The sequence below is a fragment of the Liolophura sinensis genome, chromosome 10, assembly GCF_032854445.1.
Source record: "Liolophura sinensis isolate JHLJ2023 chromosome 10, CUHK_Ljap_v2, whole genome shotgun sequence".
Taxonomy (NCBI): Eukaryota; Metazoa; Mollusca; class Polyplacophora; order Chitonida; family Chitonidae; genus Liolophura; species Liolophura sinensis.
The window spans coordinates 28286249-28310979 of NC_088304.1; the positions used below are offsets into that span (position 1 = coordinate 28286249).

General features: G+C 37.9%; 1 protein-coding gene across 1 annotated transcript in view; it reads right to left on the bottom strand.

Moving 5' to 3' along the window:
• The window catches only part of LOC135477071 (serine/threonine-protein phosphatase 6 regulatory ankyrin repeat subunit B-like), a 160192-nt gene that overhangs the window by 40840 nt on the left and 94621 nt on the right, over positions 1 to 24731 (bottom strand). The window contains exons 26-36 of the mRNA XM_064757224.1: positions 23633 to 23731; positions 20646 to 20744; positions 18813 to 18911; positions 16261 to 16359; positions 14462 to 14560; positions 12022 to 12120; positions 10200 to 10298; positions 7760 to 7858; positions 5897 to 5995; positions 3354 to 3452; positions 1493 to 1591 (exon numbers count right to left, since the gene is read on the bottom strand). Of these exons, the coding sequence (XP_064613294.1) occupies positions 1493 to 1591; positions 3354 to 3452; positions 5897 to 5995; positions 7760 to 7858; positions 10200 to 10298; positions 12022 to 12120; positions 14462 to 14560; positions 16261 to 16359; positions 18813 to 18911; positions 20646 to 20744; positions 23633 to 23731 (1089 nt within the window). The remainder of the gene's footprint in view (positions 1 to 1492; positions 1592 to 3353; positions 3453 to 5896; positions 5996 to 7759; positions 7859 to 10199; positions 10299 to 12021; positions 12121 to 14461; positions 14561 to 16260; positions 16360 to 18812; positions 18912 to 20645; positions 20745 to 23632; positions 23732 to 24731) is intronic.

The following is a 24731-nucleotide window of genomic DNA, read 5'->3' on the forward strand; positions in this document are numbered from 1 at the left end:
AGAGTAAATCACTACATATGATTGCTTTCTGTGTACAGCAGGAAGAAACATATGATGGGGCCAGAAGCATAGCGCTGACCTCAGCAGAGAAGATTGGGGAATATTGAAGACAAAACAAAGACACGCGCTGTTCTAAGGACAGCCGCAGAGGCAACCCTGTATCCATCCTTTGACCCATCAGTATATAAAAATTTATAATCCGGGTAATTAGCCTTTATAATTAGCAAAATGTCATTGAATTGTAAAAGGATTTGTATTAGACTCATTGTGTTAGATAAAACAATTATTTGCGTTGTGGAAAAAATCCAGAGAGGAAACGTAAAGTTACGAGTTATTCCTGCAAAAACTAGTGTGTCAAGGTTATTCCACCAAACGCCTTCATTCAAAGTCTCTTAAGTTTTACAGTGAGTATAATTCTCTTGTAGATATGGACAGAGAGTCCAGAATTTCTGGCGCTCTGCTTTATGACTGTGTCTCATTCCGCTTAGCCCGCGGTTAGGTGCCGTATCTTCATCGTGTTGAATTTGTTCGCCGCTTTGTGAAGTATATGAAGTATTTTGACGATTTTTGAAGTGGAAAATGTAAAACCGGTCTCAGCTGCACATTTGTCGGCCTTAGAAAGACAAAGCTGCAGCTGACGCTCGATATTTTTCGTGTTTTTTAGCACGGTAGCACATTAGAAAATCATAAACATACGAAGAACCCACTGTGCCAGATGCCACAGTTTTGAGCTAAGCTATTTATTTTATGCTAATCAGTGTTGGTGATAGTATACTGTCCTGGGGTACACCCATTCCCTACTCATGAAAGTTAGAAAGAGTGAGCCCCACCTGTACCTTCCTTTCATTCCTGGTCAGATAAAATTTTAAATATACATAATGCTAAGCGGACTGTATGACCCTGATCTGATACATATTTTAAGGTTTCATAATTCCAAGCCGTGTCGTAGACATTTTCATAATCGAAGAATAGTGAGAACATATGTTCCTTATTAATAAAGGCATCACTAATAAAGGTTTCGAATCGAACATAGGGATCTAAACGACAGAACCGGCCAGGTCGAAACTAATGGAAACTAAACAGCATTGTGAGAATTTCTAGACCACCACGACTAATAAACTGCAATTAACATCACTGCATCTTTTTTAATTTATTCTGCTTAAGCCATGGTGCTAAGGGGCGTGTAAATTGCTAGTATTTATGCCTTTGACATCAACAGTTATAATAAAATTTTGACTCAGGTAAACTGACAAGAAGCTGTATTTCATCAGTTATGTCTGACCAGTTGCCAACTATCACATTGTCGTCGCGGCCCTGGTTTTACTCTATATGCTGTACGTGTTTAATAATATGAAATGAAAATAGCACACAAACTATAACACATTGCTAAAAGAAAGAAAGCACAATTTAAAAATACAAAGTGAGTGATGGTTAACAGAACAGAACAGAAGATAAATTGTGTCAAAACATTCCATAGCCCACAAACACATACCTCATCCTGTACGTCTATATCAGAGCTGTTCTCTACCAGTCGACGTAGAAGATACATTCTACCATGTGACGCAGCCAGGTGTAAAGCTGTTTGTCCTGTCTGTGTAGAAACAATCAAGTATTAGTAAAACTGTACTTACAGAGGCAGACATGAATAGACCATAAAAATTCAACTTGTTTCACTTCTCCACAACCTGCATAATGTTTATATTATAGTTGTCTATCCAGTACACACACAAGCATCGAAGCAAAGCCCCTTTCGCTGCGCTCTGCCACACCCTTAAACAGATATATGGTGATTTTTAAAATAATACATATTCAGAAAGTCTTGCCGTACAGCAGTTGGAAACTCTATGTTATGTGTGTGAAAGTCGAACGTGTAAATAAAGACAGAAGTCAAATCGCTTGATCGTAAGTTCTATATTTTGACGATGTTAATGCCCTAGATAACACGGACTTGGGCTATTATTGCTATTGTTTTATTGTTATTTTACATGGAACTCATTCACGGACTACGAATTTGAACTTTGATATGGAATTCATGCCTGGAATACTCATTGTCTGCCCGGCATCATTGAAAACTGATGACCGCTTCTCTTATGTGTGTTACCGGCTTTATTTCTTATTTGTATAATTTCTTACATACCTTTGTCTTTGGAGTTAGTGTTAAACGTTGTTTTGGAAATGGACCTGGCGATTATCGACTTGGAACGCCCTTTACGGACTACGAATGGTGTAGGAATGTCGGACTTGACGTTTGTATTTAGGTGTTCAAGGTTATAGAATGTCTTTCACTTGCAGTTTGGTGCAATGCCAAGTTTTAATCACATAACTTCCAGTGGGTAGTTTGACTTGCCCTGGAGCAGCGGAAATCATAAGCTCAGAGATTTCCCCGCTAAAAATGCGCTTAAGTGTTTAAAATTTAAAGATTAGCAGTTCACAGCTCAGCATCTTTGGGGTGCCCAAAACTTCAGGAGAAAAAGCCTTCTTTCCACACACTCAGAAGTGTAACAGACCGAGTATGGGTATTCATTAATTCTTCACACGATCTTGAGTTTGATAAATCCAGTTGGAATATAACTACTAGAGGAAAGCCGTTGAATTTTTGCCAGTATACACCACCTTTCAGTTGGTATGCTCAGGGAAATATGTAAAGAAATACACATTTACCCAAATTGTGTACTGGATTACTGTTCAGATGGTTTGTAGAGTTCGTCTCGACTAATAAGTGTTGTTAGCCCACATGATGAGTTTCTGTTTCACTATATCGAAACGACAAAAGTCAAAAAAACCGATTGAGCAACTTTGAGCTGTACACTGTCAAAAACACATACGGCTGGGTATAAAATCCTTCCTTCTTCTGCTGTAAATCCATGCCTTCCCGAGGACCAAATAGTTTGTAATCTTGAAAAAGCGCTAACTCCATTGTTCTTTTACGACCTGTTTTTACAAATGTATGCAGAACGGCAAACCATTTCGTGGAGAAATTCCACGTGCTTGTTGTCATTCTTGTACCTTTTTTAACACTAAACTAAATGGCGAAGCTCTGAACGCTGGCGCTGGTAAAAGTCGGACGTGTATGTCTTACATGTAATTCAGTGGGGACTAACGTGTGTTGGCGGAAAATATGCATAAAACCAGCTTCATAATTATCTGGTGATTTTAGGTGCCAAATTACTCTGGTTAATGCACCCTTTTTCAATATTTTTACACCCGAATTTAACAACATATATAGGGGTATACATCTAATCATGAATAAATAATACATTTGAACAGTTGTTCATTAAAAAATGAGTTTCAGAAAGTCTTGCACTACACCAGCTGGAAACTCTGTTGCTAAACCATTAAATACAGCCACTTACTCTATTCTGTATGTTGACGTTGGCTTCATGCTCCAGCAAAATGCGAACAAAGTACCCGTTACCATGTAATGCCGCCTTATGTAAAGGTGTCATCGCATCCTGTTATGTATGATATAAATGACTGAAATTAGTACACAGCAAATTATTAAAAATCTCCTGCTAGCCATGTAGACATCATACCTCAAAGTGGAGTAAAACTGAATGAATGATTTCGGCTTATTGCCACATTGGCAATGTTTCAGCCATATTGTGACGAGAACAAGAGGCGGTGATTGGTTTCGACATGATGGTGAAAACATCAAAATAAAAACAAACTTGTTCAAAAACAGACAAGGAAATTCAAAACCGGTAAAACTTGAAAACCACGAGGTTTAAAATAGTTTTCTACAAATTGTATGTCTATATATCTTTTCATCCATATGAATATTAATAATAATAGTCAGTAAAATTCCTATTTTGTGATATAGGCCAATGGCCCTCAAGTGTTTTATTACAGTTGACTGTGTGGTGTCGTTGCCGAGCATAGCATCGCATCTAGCAGACTGTAGGACAGTGCCCGTAAACACAACAAAATTGTGAGTTAAAGGAGAATGCCCAACAGGACACCTCGGTTAAACTACGTAGTCTCTTCCAGAAATATCACGTGTACCCGAATTATAGCCAATGACAGGGTGAATAGCGTGTAGTTTACTACGTACATTCACCCCGCCCAAGACGACGAATATATTTAAGAATGTTCGATGGAAAATCAATATAAAATATTGTTATTTTCCATACAGGTTTATTTAAGGCAGACTTTGCCTTCCTGTCTAGCACTTTGTTTTCATGGATACCAATATGACTCGGTATCCGACAGAATATTATATCTTTATCTCTTTTAATTAGTTTGGTATGTAATGCTAAAAATTTTTTAATATATTTTGCTGTATTGCCACAGTGGTAGAGAGTAAATCACTACATATCATTGCTTTCTGGGCACAGCAGGAAGAAACATGTGATGAGGCCAGAAGCATAGCGCTGACCTCAGCAGAGAAGATTGGAGAATATTGAAGACAAAACAAAGACACGCGCTGTTCTAAGACAGCCGCAGAGGCAACCCTGTATCCATCCTTTGACCCATCAGTATATAAAAATTTATAATCCGGGTAATTAGCCTTTATAATCAGTAAAATGTCATTGAATTGTGAAAGGATTTGTATTAGACTCATTGTGTTAGATAAAACATGAATTTGCCTTGTGGAAAGAATCCAGAGAGGAAACTTAAAGTTACGAGTTATTTCTGCAAAAACTAGTGTGTCAAGGTTATTCCACCAAACGCCTTCACTTAGAGTTTCTTAAGTTTTACAGTGAGTATAATTCTCTTGTAGATATGGACAGAGCGTCCAGAATCTCTGTGGCTCTGCTTTGTTACTGTGTCTCATTCCGCTTAGCCCGCCGTTAGGTGCCGTATCTTCATCGTGTTGAATTTGTTCGCCGCTTTGTGAAGTATATGAAGTATTTTAACGGTTTTTGACGTGGAAAATGTAAAACCTAACTCAGATGCACAATTGTCGATGTTATAAAGATATAGTTGCAGCAGATGCTCAATGTTATTCATTAGCACGGTAGCACATGAGAAAATCATAAACATACAAAGAACCCACTGTGCCAGATGCCACAGTTTTGAGCTAAGCTATTTATTTTATGCTAATCAGTGTTGGTGATAGTATACTGCCCTGGGGTACACCCATTTCCTACTCATGAAAGTTAGATAGAGTGAGCCCCACCTGTACCTTCCTTTCATTCATGGTCAGATAAAATTTTAAATATACATAATGGTAAGCGGACTGTATGACCCTGATCTGATAGATCTTTTAAGGTTCCATAATTCCAAGCCGTGTCGTAGACATTTTCATAATCGAAGAATAGTGAGAACATATGTTCCTTATTAATAAAGACATCACTAATAAAGGTGTCGAATCGAACATAGTGATCTAAACGACAGAACGGGCCAGGTCGAAACTACTGGAATAAACAACCACACAACTGAACGTCTGCATATACCAAGATTTAGCTGGTGGACTAAGGCTATCCGTGGTCTGACCCCTTTGGTGTGCTTTATTGTAATTGAATGTCAAATGGAATGACAAAACAGCATTGTGAGAATTTCTAGACCACCACGACTAATAAATTGCAATTAACATCCCTGCATCTTTTTTAATTTATTCTGCTTAAGCCATGGTGCTAAGGGGCGTGTAAATTGCTAGTATTAATGCCTTTGACATCAACAGTTATAATAAAATTTTGACTCAGGTAAACTGACAAGAAGCTGTATTCTATCGGTTATGTTTGACCAGTTGCCAACTATCACATTGTCGTTGCGGCTCTGGCTTTACTCTCTATGCTGTACGTGTTTAATGATATGAAATGAAAATAGCACACAAACTATAACACATTGCTAAAAGAAAAAAAGCACAATTTAAAAGTGCAAAGTGAGTGATGGTTAACAGAACAGAACAGAACATAAATTGTGTCAAAACATTCCATAGCCCATAACCACATACCTCATCCTGTACGTTTATATCAGCACTATTCTCTACCAGTCGACGTAGAAGATACATTCCACCACGTGACGCACGCAGGTGTAAAGCTGTTTGTCCTGTCTGTGTAAAAACAATCAGGAATCAGTAAAACTGTACTTACAGAGGCAGACATGAATAGACCATAAAAATTCAACTTGTTTCACTTCTCCACAACTTGCATGATGTTTATATTATAGTTGTCTATCCAGTACACACACAAGCATCAAAACATAGCGCCATTTGCTGCGTTCTGCCACACCCTTAAAAAGACATATGGTGATTTTTAAAATAATACATATTCAGAAAGTCTTGCCGTACAGCAGTTGGAAACTCTATGTTATGTGTGTGAAAGTCGAACGTGTAAATAAAGACAGAAGTCAAATCGCTTGATCCTAAGTTCTATATTTTGACGATGTTAATGCCTTAGATGACACGGACTTGGGCTTTTATTGCTATTGTTTTATTGTTATTTTACATGGAACTCATTCATGGACTACGAATTTGAACTTTGATATGGAATTCATGCCTGGAATATTCATTGTCTGCCCGGCATCATTGAAAACTGATGACCGCTTCTCTTTTGTGTGATACCGGCTTTATTTCTTATTTTTATAATTTCTTACATATCTTTGTCTTTGGAGTTAGTGTCAAACGTTGTTTTGGAAATGGATCTTGCGATTATCGACTTGGAACGCCCTTTTACGGACTACGAATGGTGTAGGAATGTCGGACTTGACGTTTGTATTTAGGTGTTCAAGGTTATAGAATTTCTTTCACTTGCAGTTTGATGCAATGCCAAGTTGTATTCACATAACTTCCAGTGAGTAGTTTGACTTGCCCTGGAGCAGCGGAAATCATAAGCTCAGAGATTTCCCCACTAAAAATGCGCTTAAGTGTTTAAAATTTAAAGATTAGCAGTTCACAGCTCAGCATCTTTGGGGTGCCCAAAACTTCAGGAGAAAAAGCCTTCTTTCCACACACTCAGAAGTGTAATAGACCGAGTATGGGTATTCATTAATTCTTCACACGATCTTGAGTTTGATAAATCCAATTAAAATATAACTGTTAGAGGGAAGCCGTTGAATATTTGCCAGTATACACCACCTTTCAGTTGGTATGCTCAGGCAAACACGTAAAGAAATACACATTTACCCAAACTGTGTATTGGGTTACTGTTCAGATGGTTTGTAGAGTTCGTCTCGATCAATAAATGTTGTTAGCCCACATGATGAGCTTTTGTTTTACTATATCGAAACAACAAAAGTCAAAAAAACCGATTGAGCAACTTTGAGCTGTACACTATCAAGAATACATACGGCTGTGTATAAAATCCTTCCTTCTTCTGCTGTGTATCCATGCCTTCCCGAGTGCCAAATAGTTTGTAATCTTGAAAAAACGCTAACTCCATTTTTCTTTTACGACCAGTTTTTACAAATGTATGCAGAACGGCAAACCATTTCGTGGAGAAATTCCACGTGCTTGTTGTCATTCTTGTACCTTTTTTAACACTAAACTAAATGGCGAAGCTCTGAACGCTGGCGCTGGTAAAAGTCGGACGTGTATGTCTTACATGTAATTCAGTGGGGACTAACGTGTGTTGGCGGAAAATATGCATAAAACCAGCTTCATAATTATCTGGTGATTTTAGGTGCCAAATTACTCTGGTTAATGCACCCTTTTTCAATATTTTTACACCCGAATTTAACAACATATATAGGGGTATACATCTAAATATGAATAAATAATAAATTTGAACAGTTGTTCTTGACAAAATGAGTCTCCAGAAAGTCTTGCACCACACCAGCTGGAAACTCTGTTGCTGAACCATTGAATACAACTACTTACTCTATTCTGTATGTTGACGTTGGCGCCCTGCTCCAGCAAAATGCGAACAAAGCACTCGTTACCATGTATTGCCGCCTCATGTAAAGGTGTCATCCCAGCCTGTTACGTATGATATAAATGACTGAAATCAGTACACAGCAAATTTTTAAAAGGCTCCTGCTAGATTTGTAGACGTCATACCTCAAAGTGGAGTAAAATTGAATGAATGATTTCGGCTTAATACCACATTGACAATGTTTCAGATATATTGTGGCGAGAACAAGAGGCGGTGATTGGTTTCGACATGATGGTGAAAACATAAAAAATTAAACAAACATGTTCAAAAACAGACAAGAAAAGTCAAAACCGTTAAAACTCGAAAACCACGAGGTTTAAAATAGTTTTCTACAAACTGTATATCCATGTATCTTTCTATCCATATGAATATTAATAATAATGGTCAGTAAAATTCATATTTCGTGATATAGGCCAATGGCCCTCAAGTGTTTTAATACAGAGTTGACTGTGTGGAGTCTTTGCCGAACATAGCATCGCGTCCAGCACACCGTAGGACTGTGCCCGTACCCAAATTAAAATTGTGAGTTAAACGAGAAAGCCCAACAGGACACCTCGTTTAAACTACGCAGTCTCTTCCAGACATATCACGTGTACCCGAATTATAGGCAATAACAGGGTGAATAGCGTGTAGTTTATTACGTACATTCACCCCGCCCAAGACGACGAATATATTTAAGAATGTTCGATGGAAAATCAATATAAAATATTGTTATTTTCCATATAGATTTATTTAAGGCAGACTTTGCCTTCCTGTCTAGCACTGTGTTTTCATGGATACCAATATGACTCGGTATCCGACAGAATATTATATCTTTATCTTTTTTAATTAGTTTATTATGTAATGCTAAAATTTTTAAAATATATTTTGCTGTATTGCCAAAATGGTGGAGAGTAAATCACTACATATGATTGCTTTCTGGGTACAGCAGGAAGAAACATGTGATGAGGCCAGAAGCATAGCGCTGACCTCAGCATAGAAGATTGGAGAATATTGAAGACAAAACAAAGACACGCGCTGTTCTAAGACAGCCGCAGAGGCAACCCTGTATCCATCCTTTGACCCATCAGTATATAAAAATTTATAATCCGGGTAATTAGCCTTTATAATCAGTAAAATGTCATTGAATTGTGAAAGGATTTGTATTAGACTCATTCTGTTAGATAAAAAAATTAAATTGCCTTGTGGAAAGAAGCCAGAGAGGAGACTTAAAGTTACGAGTTATTTCTGTAAAAACTAGTGTGTCAAGGTTATTCCACCAAACGTCTTCACTCAAAGTTTCTTCAGCTTTACAGTGAGTATAATTCTCTTGTAGATATGGACAGAGCGTCCAGAATCTCTGTCGCTCTGCTTTGTGACTGTGTCTCATTCCGCTTAGCCTGCGGTTAGGTGCCCTATCTTCATCGTGTTGAATTTGTTCGATATTATTCTTGTTTTGTTAGCACCGTAGCACATAAGAAAGTCCTAAACATACAAAGAACCCACTGTGTCAGATGCCACAGTTTTGGGCTAAGCTATTCATTTTATGCTAATCAGTGTTGGTGATAGTATACTGCCCTGGGGTACACCCATTTCCTAATCATGAAAGTTAGAAAGAGTGAGCCCCACCTGTACCTTCCTTTCATTCATGGTCAGATAAAATTTTAGATATACATAATGGTAAGCGGACTGTATGACCCTGATCTGATAGATCTTTTAAGGTTCCATAATTCCAAGCCGTGTCGTCGACATTTTTATAATCGAAGAATAGTGAGAACATATGTTCCTTATTAATAAAGACATCACTAATAAAGGTTTCGAATCGAACACAGTGATCTAAACGACAGAACCGGCCAGGTTGAAACTACTGGAATAAACAACCACACAACTGAACGTCTGCATATACCAAGATTTGGATGGTAGACTAAGGCTATCCGTGGTCTGATCCCTTTGGTGTGCTTTATTGTAATTGTATGTCAAATGGAATGACAAAACAGCATTGTGAGAATTTCTAGACCACCACGACTAATAAATTGCAGTTAACATCCCTGCATCTTTTTTAATTTATTCTGCTTAAGCCATGGTGCTAAGGGGCGTGTAAATTGCTAGTATTTATGCCTTTGACATCAACAGTTATAATAAAATTTTGACTCAGGTAAACTGACAAGAAGCTGTATTTCACCAGTTATGTCTGACCAGTTGCCGACTATCACATTGTCGTCGCGGCTCTGGTTTTACTCTCTATGCTGTACGTGTTTAATGATATGAAATGAAAATAGCACACAAACTATAACACATTGCTAAAAGAAAGAAAGCACAATTTTAAAATACACAGTGAGTGATGGTTAACAGAACAGAACAGAACATAAATTGTGTCAAAACATTCCATAGCCCATAACCACATACCTCATCCTGTACGTTTATATCAGCGCTCATCTCTACCAGTCGACGTAGAATATCCATTCCACCACGTTGCGCAACTAGGTGTAAAGCTGTTTGTCCTGTCTGTGTAGAAACAATCAAGTATTAGTAAAACTGTACTTACAGAGGCAGACATGAATAGACCATAAAAATTCAACTTGTTTCACTTCTCCACAACCTGCATGATGTTTATCTTATAGTTGTCTATCCAGTACACACACAAGCATCGAAGCAAAGCGCCTTTTGCTACAGTCTGCCACACCCTTAAACAGATATATGGTGATTTTTAAAATAATACATATTCAGAAAGTCTTGTCGCACAGCAGTTGGAAACTCTGTGTTATGTGTGTGAAAGTCGAACGTGTAAATAAAGGCAGAAGTCAAATCGCTTGATCCTAAGTTCTATATTTTGACGATGTTAACGAACTAGATGACACGGACTTGGGCTTTTATTGCTAGTGTGTTATTGTTATTTTACATGGAACTCATTCACGGACTACGAATTTGAACGTTGATATGGAATTCATGCCTGGAATATTCATTGTCTGCCCGGCATCATTGAAAACTGATGACCGCTTCCCTTATGTGTGTTACCGGCTTTATTTCTTATTTGTATAATTTCTTACATATCTTTGTCTTTGGACAAGTGTTAAACGTTGTTTTGGAAATGGATCTTGCGATTATCGACTTGGAACGCCTTTTACGGACTACGAATGGTGTAGGAATGTCGGACTTGAGGCTTGTATTTAGGTGTTCAAGGTTATAGAATGTCTTTCACTTGCAGTTTGGTGCAATGCCAAGTTTTAATCACATAACTTCCAGTGGGTAGTTTGACTTGCCCTGGAGCAGCGGAAATCATAAGCTCAGAGATTTCCCAAATAAAAATGCCCTTAAGTGTTTAAAATTTGGAGATTAGCAGTTCACAGCTCAGCATCTTTGGGGTGCCCAAAACTTCAGGAGAAAAAGCCTTCTTTCCACACACTCAGGAGTGTAACAGACCGAGTATATTCCAATTGGAATATAACTATTAGAGGAAAGCCGTTGAATATTTGCCAGTATACACCACTATTCAGTTGGTATGCTCAGGCAAACACGTAAAGAAATACACATTTACCCAAACTGTGTATTGGGTTACTGTTCAGATGGTTTGTAGAGTTCGTCTCGACTAATAAGTGTTGTTAGCCCACATGATGAGTTCCTGTTTGACTATATCGAAACGACAAAAGTCAAATAAACCGATTGAGCAACTTTGAGCTGTACACTATCAAGAACACATACGGCTGGGTATAAATTCCTTCCTTCTTCTACTGTGAATCCATGCCTTCCCGAGGGCCAAATAGTTTGTAATCTTGAAAAAATGCTAAATCCATTGTTCTTTTACGACCTGTTTTTACAAATGTATGCAGAACGGCAAACCATTTCGTGGAGAAATTCCACGTGCTTGTTGTCATTCTTGTACCTTTTTTAACACTAAACTAAATGGCGAAGCTCTGAACGCTGGCGCTGATAAAAGTCGGACGTGTATGTCTTACATGTAATTCAGTGGGGACTAACGTGTGTTGGCGGAAAATATGCATAAAACCAGCATCATAATTATCTGGTGATTTTAGGTGCCAAATTACTCTGGTTAATGCACCCTTTTTCAATATTTTTACACCCGAATTTAACAACATATATAGGGGTATACATCTAAATATGAATAAATAATAAATTTGAACAGTTGTTCTTGAAAAAATGAGTCTCCAGAAAGTCTTGCACCACACCAGCTGGAAACTCTGTTGCTGAACCATTGAATACAACTACTTACTCTATTCTGTATGTTGACGTTGGCGCCCTGCTCCAGCAAAATGCGAACAAAGCACTCGTTACCATGTATTGCCGCCTCATGTAAAGGTGTCATCCCAGCCTGTTACGTATGATATAAATGACTGAAATCAGTACACAGCAAATTTTTAAAAGGCTCCTGCTAGATTTGTAGACGTCATACCTCAAAGTGGAGTAAAATTGAATGAATGATTTCGGCTTAATACCACATTGACAATGTTTCAGATATATTGTGGCGAGAACAAGAGGCGGTGATTGGTTTCGACATGATGGTGAAAACATAAAAAATTAAACAAACATGTTCAAAAACAGACAAGAAAAGTCAAAACCGTTAAAACTCGAAAACCACGAGGTTTAAAATAGTTTTCTACAAACTGTATATCCATGTATCTTTCTATCCATATGAATATTAATAATAATGGTCAGTAAAATTCATATTTCGTGATATAGGCCAATGGCCCTCAAGTGTTTTAATACAGAGTTGACTGTGTGGAGTCTTTGCCGAACATAGCATCGCGTCCAGCACACCGTAGGACTGTGCCCGTACCCAAATTAAAATTGTGAGTTAAACGAGAAAGCCCAACAGGACACCTCGTTTAAACTACGCAGTCTCTTCCAGACATATCACGTGTACCCGAATTATAGGCAATAACAGGGTGAATAGCGTGTAGTTTATTACGTACATTCACCCCGCCCAAGACGACGAATATATTTAAGAATGTTCGATGGAAAATCAATATAAAATATTGTTATTTTCCATATAGATTTATTTAAGGCAGACTTTGCCTTCCTGTCTAGCACTGTGTTTTCATGGATACCAATATGACTCGGTATCCGACAGAATATTATATCTTTATCTTTTTTAATTAGTTTATTATGTAATGCTAAAATTTTTAAAATATATTTTGCTGTATTGCCACAATGGTGGAGAGTAAATCACTACATATGATTGCTTTCTGGGTACAGCAGGAAGAAACATGTGATGAGGCCAGAAGCATAGCGCTGACCTCAGCATAGAAGATTGGAGAATATTGAAGACAAAACAAAGACACGCGCTGTTCTAAGACAGCCGCAGAGGCAACCCTGTATCCATCCTTTGACCCATCAGTATATAAAAATTTATAATCCGGGTAATTAGCCTTTATAATCAGTAAAATGTCATTGAATTGTGAAAGGATTTGTATTAGACTCATTCTGTTAGATAAAAAAATTAAATTGCCTTGTGGAAAGAAGCCAGAGAGGAGACTTAAAGTTACGAGTTATTTCTGTAAAAACTAGTGTGTCAAGGTTATTCCACCAAACGTCTTCACTCAAAGTTTCTTCAGCTTTACAGTGAGTATAATTCTCTTGTAGATATGGACAGAGCGTCCAGAATCTCTGTCGCTCTGCTTTGTGACTGTGTCTCATTCCGCTTAGCCTGCGGTTAGGTGCCCTATCTTCATCGTGTTGAATTTGTTCGATATTATTCTTGTTTTGTTAGCACCGTAGCACATAAGAAAGTCCTAAACATACAAAGAACCCACTGTGTCAGATGCCACAGTTTTGGGCTAAGCTATTCATTTTATGCTAATCAGTGTTGGTGATAGTATACTGCCCTGGGGTACACCCATTTCCTAATCATGAAAGTTAGAAAGAGTGAGCCCCACCTGTACCTTCCTTTCATTCATGGTCAGATAAAATTTTAGATATACATAATGGTAAGCGGACTGTATGACCCTGATCTGATAGATCTTTTAAGGTTCCATAATTCCAAGCCGTGTCGTCGACATTTTTATAATCGAAGAATAGTGAGAACATATGTTCCTTATTAATAAAGACATCACTAATAAAGGTTTCGAATCGAACACAGTGATCTAAACGACAGAACCGGCCAGGTTGAAACTACTGGAATAAACAACCACACAACTGAACGTCTGCATATACCAAGATTTGGATGGTGGACTAAGGCTATCCGTGGTCTGATCCCTTTGGTGTGCTTTATTGTAATTGTATGTCAAATGGAATGACAAAACAGCATTGTGAGAATTTCTAGACCACCACGACTAATAAATTGCAGTTAACATCCCTGCATCTTTTTTAATTTATTCTGCTTAAACCATGGTGCTAAGGGGCGTGTAAATTGCTAGTATTTATGCCTTTGACATCAACAGTTATAATAAAATTTTGACTCAGGTAAACTGACAAGAAGCTGTATTTCACCAGTTATGTCTGACCAGTTGCCGACTATCACATTGTCGTCGCGACTCTGGTTTTACTCTCTATGCTGTACGTGTTTAATGATATGAAATGAAAATAGCACACAAACTATAACACATTGCTAAAAGAAAGAAAGCACAATTTTAAAATACACAGTGAGTGATGGTTAACAGAACAGAACAGAACATAAATTGTGTCAAAACATTCCATAGCCCATAACCACATACCTCATCCTGTACGTTTATATCAGCGCTCATCTCTGCCAGTCGACGTAGAATATCCATTCCACCACGTTGCGCAACTAGGTGTAAAGCTGTTTGTCCTGTCTGTGTAGAAACAATCAAGTATTAGTAAAACTGTACTTACAGAGGCAGACATGAATAGACCATAAAAATTCAACTTGTTTCACTTCTCCACAACCTGCATGATGTTTATCTTATAGTTGTCTATCCAGTACACACACAAGCATCGAAGCAAAGCGCCTTTTGCTACAGTCTGCCACACCCTTAAACAGATATATGGTGATTTTTAAAATAATACATATTCAGAAAGTCTTGTCGCACAGCAGTTGGAAACTCTGTGTTATGTGTGTGAAAGTCGAACGTGTAAATAAAGGCAGAAGTCAAATCGCTTGATCCTAAGTTCTATATTTTGACGATGTTAACGAACTAGATGACACGGACTTGGGCTTTAATTGCTAGTGTGTTATTGTTATTTTACATGGAACTCATTCACGGACTACGAATTTGAACGTTGATATGGAATTCATGCCTGGAATATTCATTGTCTGCCCGGCATCATTGAAAACTGATGACCGCTTCCCTTATGTGTGTTACCGGCTTTATTTCTTATTTGTATAATTTCTTACATATCTTTGTCTTTGGAGTTAGTGTTAAACGTTGTTTTGGAAATGGATCTTGCGATTATCGACTTGGAACGCCTTTTACGGACTACGAATGGTGTAGGAATGTCGGACTTGAGGCTTGTATTTAGGTGTTCAAGGTTATAGAATGTCTTTCACTTGCAGTTTGGTGCAATGCCAAGTTTTAATCACATAACTTCCAGTGGGTAGTTTGACTTGCCCTGGAGCAGCAGAAATCATAAGCTCAGAGATTTCCCAAATAAAAATGCGCTTAAGTGTTTAAAATTTAAAGATTAGCAGTTCACAGCTCAGCATCTTTGGGGTGCCCAAAACTTCAGGAGAAAAAGCCTTCTTTCCACACACTCAGGAGTGTAACAGACCGAGTATATTCCAATTGGAATATAACTATTAGAGGAAAGCCGTTGAATATTTGCCAGTATACACCACTATTCAGTTGGTATGCTCAGGCAAACACGTAAAGAAATACACATTTACCCAAACTGTGTATTGGGTTACTGTTCAGATGGTTTGTAGAGTTCGTCTCGACTAATACGTGTTGTTAGCCCACATGATGAGTTCCTGTTTGACGATATCGAAACGACAAAAGTCAAATAAACCGATTGAGCAACTTTGAGCTGTACACTATCAAGAACACATACGGCTGGGTATAAATTCCTTCCTTCTTCTACTGTGAATCCATGCCTTCCCGAGGGCCAAATAGTTTGTAATCTTGAAAAAACGCTAAATCCATTGTTCTTTTACGACCTGTTTTTACAAATGTATGCAGAACGGCAAACCATTTCGTGGAGAAATTCCACGTGCATGTTGTCATTCTTGTACCTTTTTTAACACTAAACTAAATGGCGAAGCTCTGAACGCTGGCGCTGGTAAAAGTCGGACGTGTATGTCTTACATGTAATTCAGTGGGGACTAACGTGTGTTGGCGGAAAATATGCATAAAACCAGCATCATAATTATCTTGTGATTTTAGGTGCCAAATTACTCTGGTTAATGCACCCTTTTTCAATATTTTTACACCCGAATTTAACAACATATATAGGGGTATACATCTAAATATGAATAAATAATAAATTTGAACAGTTGTTCTTTAAAAAATGAGTCTCCAGAAACTCTGTTGCTGAACCATCAAATACAACTACTTACTCTATTCTGTATGTTGACGTTGGCGCCCTGCTCCAGCAAAATGCGAACAAAGCACTCGTTACCGTGGTATGCCGCCTTATGTAAAGGTGTCATCCCAGCCTGTTACGTATGATATAAATGGCTGAAATCAGTACACAGCAAGTTATTAAAAGGCTCCTGCTAGCCTCGTGGACGTCATACCTCACAGTGGAGTAAAATTGAATGAATGATTTCGGCTTAATGCCATATTGACAATGTTTCAGCCATACTGTGGCGAAAACAAGAGGCGGTGATTCGTTTCGACATGATGGTGAAAACATCAAAAATAAAACAAACTTGTTCAAAAACAGACAAGAAAAGTCAAAACTGTTAAAACTCGAAAATCACGAGGTTTTTAAAATAGATTTTCACAAACTGTATGCCCATATATCTTTTCATCCATATGAATATTAATAATAATAGTCAGTAAAATTCCTATTTTGTGATATAGGCCAATGGCCCTCAAGTGTTTTAATACAGAGTTGACTGTGTGGTGTCTTTGCCGAACATAGCATCGCATCTAGCAGACTGTAGGACAGTGCCCATATCCACAATAAAATTGTGAGTTAAAGGAGAATGCCCAACAGGACACGTTGGTTAAACTACGTAGTCTCTTCCAAACATGTCTCGTGTATCCGAATTATAGGCAATGGCAGGGTAAATAGCGTGCAGTTTATTACGTACATTCACCCCGCCCAAGACGACGAATATATTTAAGAATGTTCGATCGAAAATCAATATAAAATATTGTTATTTTCCATATAGATTTATTTAAGGCAGACTTTGCCTTCCTGTCTAGCACTGTGTTTTCATGGATACCAATATGATTCGGTATCCGACAGAATATTATATCTTTATCTCTTTTAATTAGTTTGGTATGTAATGCTAAATTTTTTAAATATATTTTGCTGTATTGCCACAATGTTGGAGAGTAAATCACTACATATGAGTGCTTTCTGGGTACAGCAGGAAGAAACATGTGATGAGGCCAGAAGCATGGCGTTGACCTCAGCAGAGAAGACTGGAGAATATTGAAGACAAAACAAAGACACGCGCTGTTCTAAGACAGCCGCAGAGGCAACCCTGTATCCATCCTTTGACCCATCAGTATATAAAAATGTATAATCCGGGAAATTACCCTTTATAATCAGTAAAATGTCATTGCATTGTTAAAGGATTTACATTAGACTCATTCTGTTAGATAAAAATTAATTTGCCTTGTGGAAAGAATCCAGAGAGGAGACTTAAAGTTACGAGTTATTCCTGAAAAAACTAGTGTGTCAAGGCTATTCCACCAAACGCCTTCACTCAAAGTTTCTTAAGTTTTACAGTGAGTATAATTCTCTTGTAGATATGGACAGAGCGTCCAGAATCTCTGTCGCTCTGCTTTGTGACTGTGTCTCATTCCGCTTAGCCTGCGGTTAGGTGCCCTATCTTCATCGTGTTGAATTTGTTCGCCGCTTTGTGAAGTATATGAAGTATTTTAACGGCTTTTGACGTGGAAAATGTAAAAAGGGTCTCAGCTGCACATTTGTCGGCCTTAGAAAGACAAAGCTGCAGCTGACGCTCGATATTATTCTTGTTTTATTAGCACGATAGCACATAAGAAAGTCATAAACATACGAAGAACCCACTGTGCCAGATGCCACAGTTTTGGGCAAAGCTATTTATTTTATGCTAATCAGTGTTGGTGATAGTATACTGCCCTGGGGTACACCCATTTCCCAATCATGAAAGTTAGAAAGAGTGAGCCCCACCTGTACCTTCCTTTCATTCATGGTCAGATAAAATTTTAAATATACATAATGCTAAGCGGACTGTATGACCCTGATCTGATAGATCTTTTAAGGTTCCATAATTCCAAGCCGTGTCGTAGACATTTTCATAATCGAAGAATAGTGAGAACATATGTTCCTTATTAATAAAGACATCACTAATAAAGGTGTCGAATCGAACATAGTGATCTAAACGACAGAACGGGCCAGGTCGAAACTACTGGAATAAACAACCACACAACTGAACGTCTGCATATACCAAGATTTGGATGGTGGACTAAGGCTATCCGTGGTCTGATCCCTTTGCAGTGCTTTATTGTAATTGTATGTCAAATGGAATGACAAAACAGCATTGTGAGAATTTCTAGACCACCACGACTAATAAATTGCAATTAACATCCCTGCATCTTTTTTAATTTATTCTGCTTAAACCATGGTGCTAAGGGGCGTGTAAATTGCTAGTATTTATGCCTTTGACATTAACAGTTATAATAAAATTTTGACTCAGGTAAACTGACAAGAAGCTTTATTTTATCGGTTATGTTTGACCAGTTGCCAACTAGCACATTGTCGTCGCGGCTCTGGTTTTACTCTCTATGCTGTACGTGTTTAATGATATAAAATGAAAATAGCACACAAACTATAACACATTGCTAAAAGAAAGAAAGCACAATTTTAAAATACACAGTGAGTGATGGTTAACAGAACAGAACAGAAGATAACTTATGTCAAAACATTCTATAGCCCATAACCACATACCTCATCCTGTACGTTTATATCAGCGCTCATCTCTACCAGTCGATGTAGAAAATCCATTCCATCACTTGACGTACCCAGGTGTAAAGCCGTTTGTCCTTTCTGTGTAAAAACAATCAAGAATCAGTAAAACCGTACTCACACAGGCAGACATGAATAGACCATAAAAATTCAACTTGTTTCACTTCATCACAACCTGCATGATGTTTATCTTATAGTTGTCTATCCAGTACACACACAAGCATCGAAGCAAAGTGCCTTTTGCTACAGTCTGCCACACCCTTAAACAGATATTTGGTGATTTTTAAAATAATACACATTCAGAAAGTCTTGCCGTACAGCAGTTGGAAACTCTGTGTTATGTGTGTGAAAGTCGAACGTGTAAATAAAGACAGAAGTCAAATCGCTTGATCCTAAGTTCTATATTTTGACGATGTTAATGCCCTAGATGACACGGACTTGGGCTTTTATTGATATTGTGTTATTGTTATTTTACATGGAACTCATTCACGGACTACGAATTTGAACGTTGATATGGAATTCATGCCTGGAATATTCATTGTCTGCCCGGCATCATTGAAAACTGATGACCGCTTCCCTTATGTGTGTTACCGGCTTTTTTTCTTATTTGTATAATTTCTTACATATCTTTGTCTTTGGAGTTAGTGTTAAACGTTGTTTTGGAAATGGATCTTGCGATTATCGACTTGGAACGCCCTTTACGGACTACGAATGGTGTAGGAATGTCGGACTTGAGGCTTGTATTTAGGTGTTCAAGGTTATAGAATGTCTTTCACTTGCAGTTTGGTGCAATGCCAAATTTTAATCACATAACTTCCAGTGGGTAGTTTGACTTGCCCTGGAGCAGCGGAAATCATAAGCTCAGAGATTTCCCAAATAAAAATGCGCTTAAGTGTTTAAAATTTGGAGATTAGCAGTTCACAGCTCAGCATCTTTGGGGTGCCCAAAACTTCAGGAGAAAAAGCCTTCTTTCCACACACTCAGGAGTGTAACAGACCGAGTATATTCCAATTGGAATATAACTATTAGAGGAAAGCCGTTGAATATTTGCCAGTATACACCACTATTCAGTTGGTATGCTCAGGCAAACACGTAAAGAAATACACATTTACCCAAACTGTGTATTGGGTTACTGTTCAGATGGTTTGTAGAGTTCGTCTCGACAAATAAGTGTTGTTAGCCCACATGATGAGTTCCTGTTTGACTATATCGAAACGACAAAAGTCAAATAAACCGACTGAGCAACTTTGAGCTGTACACTATCAAGAACACATACGGCTGGGTATAAATTCCTTCCTTCTTCTACTGTGAATCCATGCCTTCCCGAGGGCCAAATAGTTTGTAATCTTGAAAAAAAGGCTAACTCCATTGTTCTTTTACGACCTGTTTTTACAAATGTATGCAGAATGGCAAACCATTTCGTGGAGAAATTCCACGTGCTTGTTGTCATTCTTGTACCTCTTGTGTCATTCTTGTACTGAACTAAATGGTGAAGCTCTAAACGCTGGCGCTGGTAAAAGTCGGACGTGTATGTCTTACATGTAATTCAGTGGGGACTAACGTGTGTTGGCGGAAAATATGCATAAAACCAGCATCATAATTATCTTTTGATTTTAGGTGACAAATTACTCTGGTTAATGCAACGTTTTTTTAATATTTTTACACCCGAATTTAACAACATATATAGGGGTATACACCTAAATATGAATAAATAATAAATTTGAACAGTTGTTCTTTAAAAAATGAGTCTCCAGAAAGTCTTGCACCACACCAGCTGGAAACTCTGTTGCTGAACCATCGAATACAACTACTTACTCTATTCTGTATGTTGACGTTGGCGCCCTGCTCCAGCAAAATGCGAACAAAGCACTCGTTACCATGTAATGCCGCCTTATGTAAAGGTGTCATCCCAGCCTGTTACGTATTATATAAATGACTGAAATTAGTACACAGCAAATTATTAAAAGGCTCCTGCTAGACTTGTAGACGTCATACCTCACAGTGGAGTAAAATTGAATGAATGATTTCGGCTTTATGCCACATTGACAATGTTTCAGCCATACTGTGACGAGAACAAGAGGCGGTGATTGGTTTCGACATGATGGTGAAAACATCAAATATAAAACAAACTTGTTCAAAAACAGACAAGAAAAGTCAAAACCGTTAAAACTCGAAAACCACGAGGTCTTTAAAATATTTTTTCACAAACTGTATGCCCATATATCTTTTCATCCATATGAATATTAATAGTAATAGTCAGTAAAATTCATATTTCCTGATATAGGCCAATGGTCCTCAAGTGCTTTATTACGGAGTTGACTGTGTGGTGTCTTTGCCGAACATAGCATCGCATCTAGCAGACTGTAGGACAGTGCCCGTATCCACAATAAAATTGTGAGTTAAAGGAGAATGCCCAACAGGACACCTCAGTTAAACTACGTAGTCTCTTCCAAACATGTCTCGTGTACCCGAATTATAGGCAATGGCAGGGTGAATAGCGTGGAGTTTATTACGTACATTTACCCCGCCCAAGACGACGAATATATTTAAGAATGTTCGATGGAAAATCAATATAAAATATTGTTATTTGCTATATAGGTTTTTTTAAGGCAGACTTTGCCTTCCTGTCTAGCACTGTGTTTTCATGGATACCAAAATGACTCGGTATACAACAGAATATTAAATCTTTATCTCTTTTAATTAATTTGTTATGTGAGGCTAAATTTTTTAAATATATTTTGCTGTATTGCCACAATGGTGGAGAGTAAATCACTACATATGAGTGCTTTCTGGGTACAGCAGGAAGAAACATGTGATGAGGCCAGAAGCATAGCGCTGACCTCAGCAGAGAAGACTGGAGAATATTGAAGACAAAACAAAGACACGCGCTGTTCTAAGACAGCCGCAGAGGCAACCCTGTATCCATCCTTTGACCCATCAGTATATAAAAATGTATAATCCGGGTAATTAGCCTTTATAACCAGAAAAATGTCATTGAATTGTGAAAGGATTTGCATTAGATTCAATGTGTTAGATGAAACATTAATTTTGGTTGTGGAAGAAACTACGCAGGAAACTTAAAGTTACGAGTTATTCCTGCAAAAACTAGTGTGTCAAGGTTATTCCATCAAACGTCTTCACTTCAAGTTTCTTAAATTTTAAAGTGAGTAGTAATTCTCTCCTGAGTAAATATGGACAGAAGATCCAGAATCTCTGTCGCTCTGCTTTGTGACTGTGTCTCATTCTGCTAAGCCCGCGGTTAGGTGCCCTATCTTCATCGTGTTGAATTTGTTGGCCGCTTTGGATACATGAAGTATTTTAACGGTTTTTGATGTGGAAAATGTAAAACCTGACTCAGCTGCACAATTGTCGATGTTATAAAGACATAGTTGCAGCAGATGCTCGATGTTATTCATTAGCACGATAGCACATGAGAAAATCATAAACATACGAAGATCCCCCTGTGCCACATGCCAAAGTTTTGGTCTAAGCTATTTATTTTAATGCTAATCAAATAATCCCTTTTTGGTAAAATAATGTGATTGAATGTTAAATGTGAAGACGAAATAGAATTTTGAGTATTTCTATACCAGTGGCGTCTAATAAATTGGTACGACGTTAAACCCCAAGCACTCACACATTCTAATAAATTGCAAATAACATCACTGCAATTCTTTCCTCTTATTCTTTTCAAGTCATGTTGTTAGGGGATATGTAAATTTCTAGTAATTATGCATTTACATGAACAGATACAATAAAACTCTGACTGAGGTAACTGACAAGAGTCCGTATTTTATCGGTTACGTGTTACCAGTTGCCAGCTATAACATTGTCGTCGAGACTCTGGTTTTACTCTCCATGCTGTACGCCTTTAATTGTATTCAATGAAAATAGTACACAAACCATAACAGAATACCAAGAGAAAGAAGGAAAGCTGAAAAAGATTTCTGTTTCATCTTTCCTACTCTAATCTTTCAAATCGTAGGCATAAGTAAAATAAACCGTAATCCTCGGCATTCCGATGGATGACGACGTCTGCGTTAGAGATTGACTCTCCATCAGTTTTCAGGCTAGATAATAGTATTTTTGAGTAATGGATGCAAGTGCCGTTGTGGAAATTCCTGTGCCAACATTGGGCTGTACACTGACAGCAAATTCGCCTGTTTCTTTGGTTAAAAAATGCTTCCTTCTTATGCTGTAAATCCACGACTTCCCGAGGGCCAAATCGTTTATAATCTTAAAAAAAGTTAATTACAGGGTTCTTTGACGACCTTTTTCTACAAATGTATGCAGAACAGCGAACCATTTCGAGGAGAAATTCGACATACTTGTTGTCATTTTTGTACTTTTTATTTAACACTGAACTAAATAGTGAAGCTCTAACCGCTGGCGCTGATAAAAGTCGGACGTGTATGACTTACATGTAAATCAGCGAAGATTAGCGTGTGTTAGCGGAAAATATGCATAATACCAGCTCATAATAATCTAGTGATTTTAGGTGCCATATTACTTTGATTAATGCACCCTATTTCACACTCAGTTTAACAACATATATAGAGGTATATAACTAATCATGAATAAATAATAAATTTGAACAGTAGGTCTTTCAATAATGAGTTTTCAGAAAGTCTTGCACCACACCAGCTAGAAACTCTCTTCAAATCGTCTACAGATATGTGGTAAACAGTGGTAGTATGCACTCGAGAAACCCAGATGGGCCAAGAAAAACCTAGTGCCGTGTTCACGTGCACGAAAATAAATCTTGTGTAAGTATTGCTAAAAGATCGACGACAACCACTTACTGTATTCTGTATGTTGATGTTGGCGCCCTGCTCCAGCAAAATACGAACAAAACACTCGTTACCATGTAATGCCGCCTCATGTAAAGGTGTCTCCCCATCCTGTTATGTATGATATAAATAATTGAAATCAGTACACAGCAAATTATTGAAAAAGCCTGGTAGAGGTCATACCTCACAATGGAGTAAACTTAAATCAATGATTTCGGCTTAAGGCCACATTGGCAATGTTTCAGCCATATTGTGGCGAGAACAAGAGGCGGTGATTGATTTCGAAATGATGGTGAAAACATCAAAAATAAAACAATCATGTTTAATATCAGACGAGAAAAATCAATACACATGAAACTCGAAAACCACGAGGTTTTTAAAATAGTTTCCAGAAACTATGTATCCATATATCTTTCTATCCATATGTATATTAACAATAAAAATCGGTAACATTCATATTTCATGATATAGGTAAATGGCCCTCAAGTATTTCACACCATCGCCTGCACTGCTGTCACACAAATCACATGTACAGTAGACTGTGTGGAGTCTTTGCCGAACACAGCATCGCATCCAGCACACCGTAGAACAATGCCCCAATCCACATTAAAATTGTGAGTTAAACGAGAATGCCCAACAGGACACCTCGTTAAGACTGCGTAGTCTGCGTATAAACGTGTATCCGAATTGCAGCTAATGACAGGGTGAATAGCGTGCAGTTTATTACGTACATTCACCCCGCCCAAGAAGACAAATATATTTAAGAATGTTCCAACAAAAATGAATAATAAATATTGTTATTTTCCAAATTAGTTCATTTAATACAAGCGTCAAGTCCGACATTCCTATACCATTAGTAGTCTGTAAAGGGCGGTCCAAGGCAGACTTTGTCTTCCTGTCTGGGGCTGTGTTTCTATGGATACCAATATGACTCGGTATAAAATAGAATATTATATCTTCTCTTCTTTTTTAACTTCTCATTCCGCTTAGCCCGCGGTTAGGTGCCGTATCTTCACCATGATGAATTTGTTCGCCGCTTTGGATATATGAAGTATTTTAACGGTTTTTGATGTGGAAAATGTAAAACCTGACTCAGCTGCACAATTGTCGA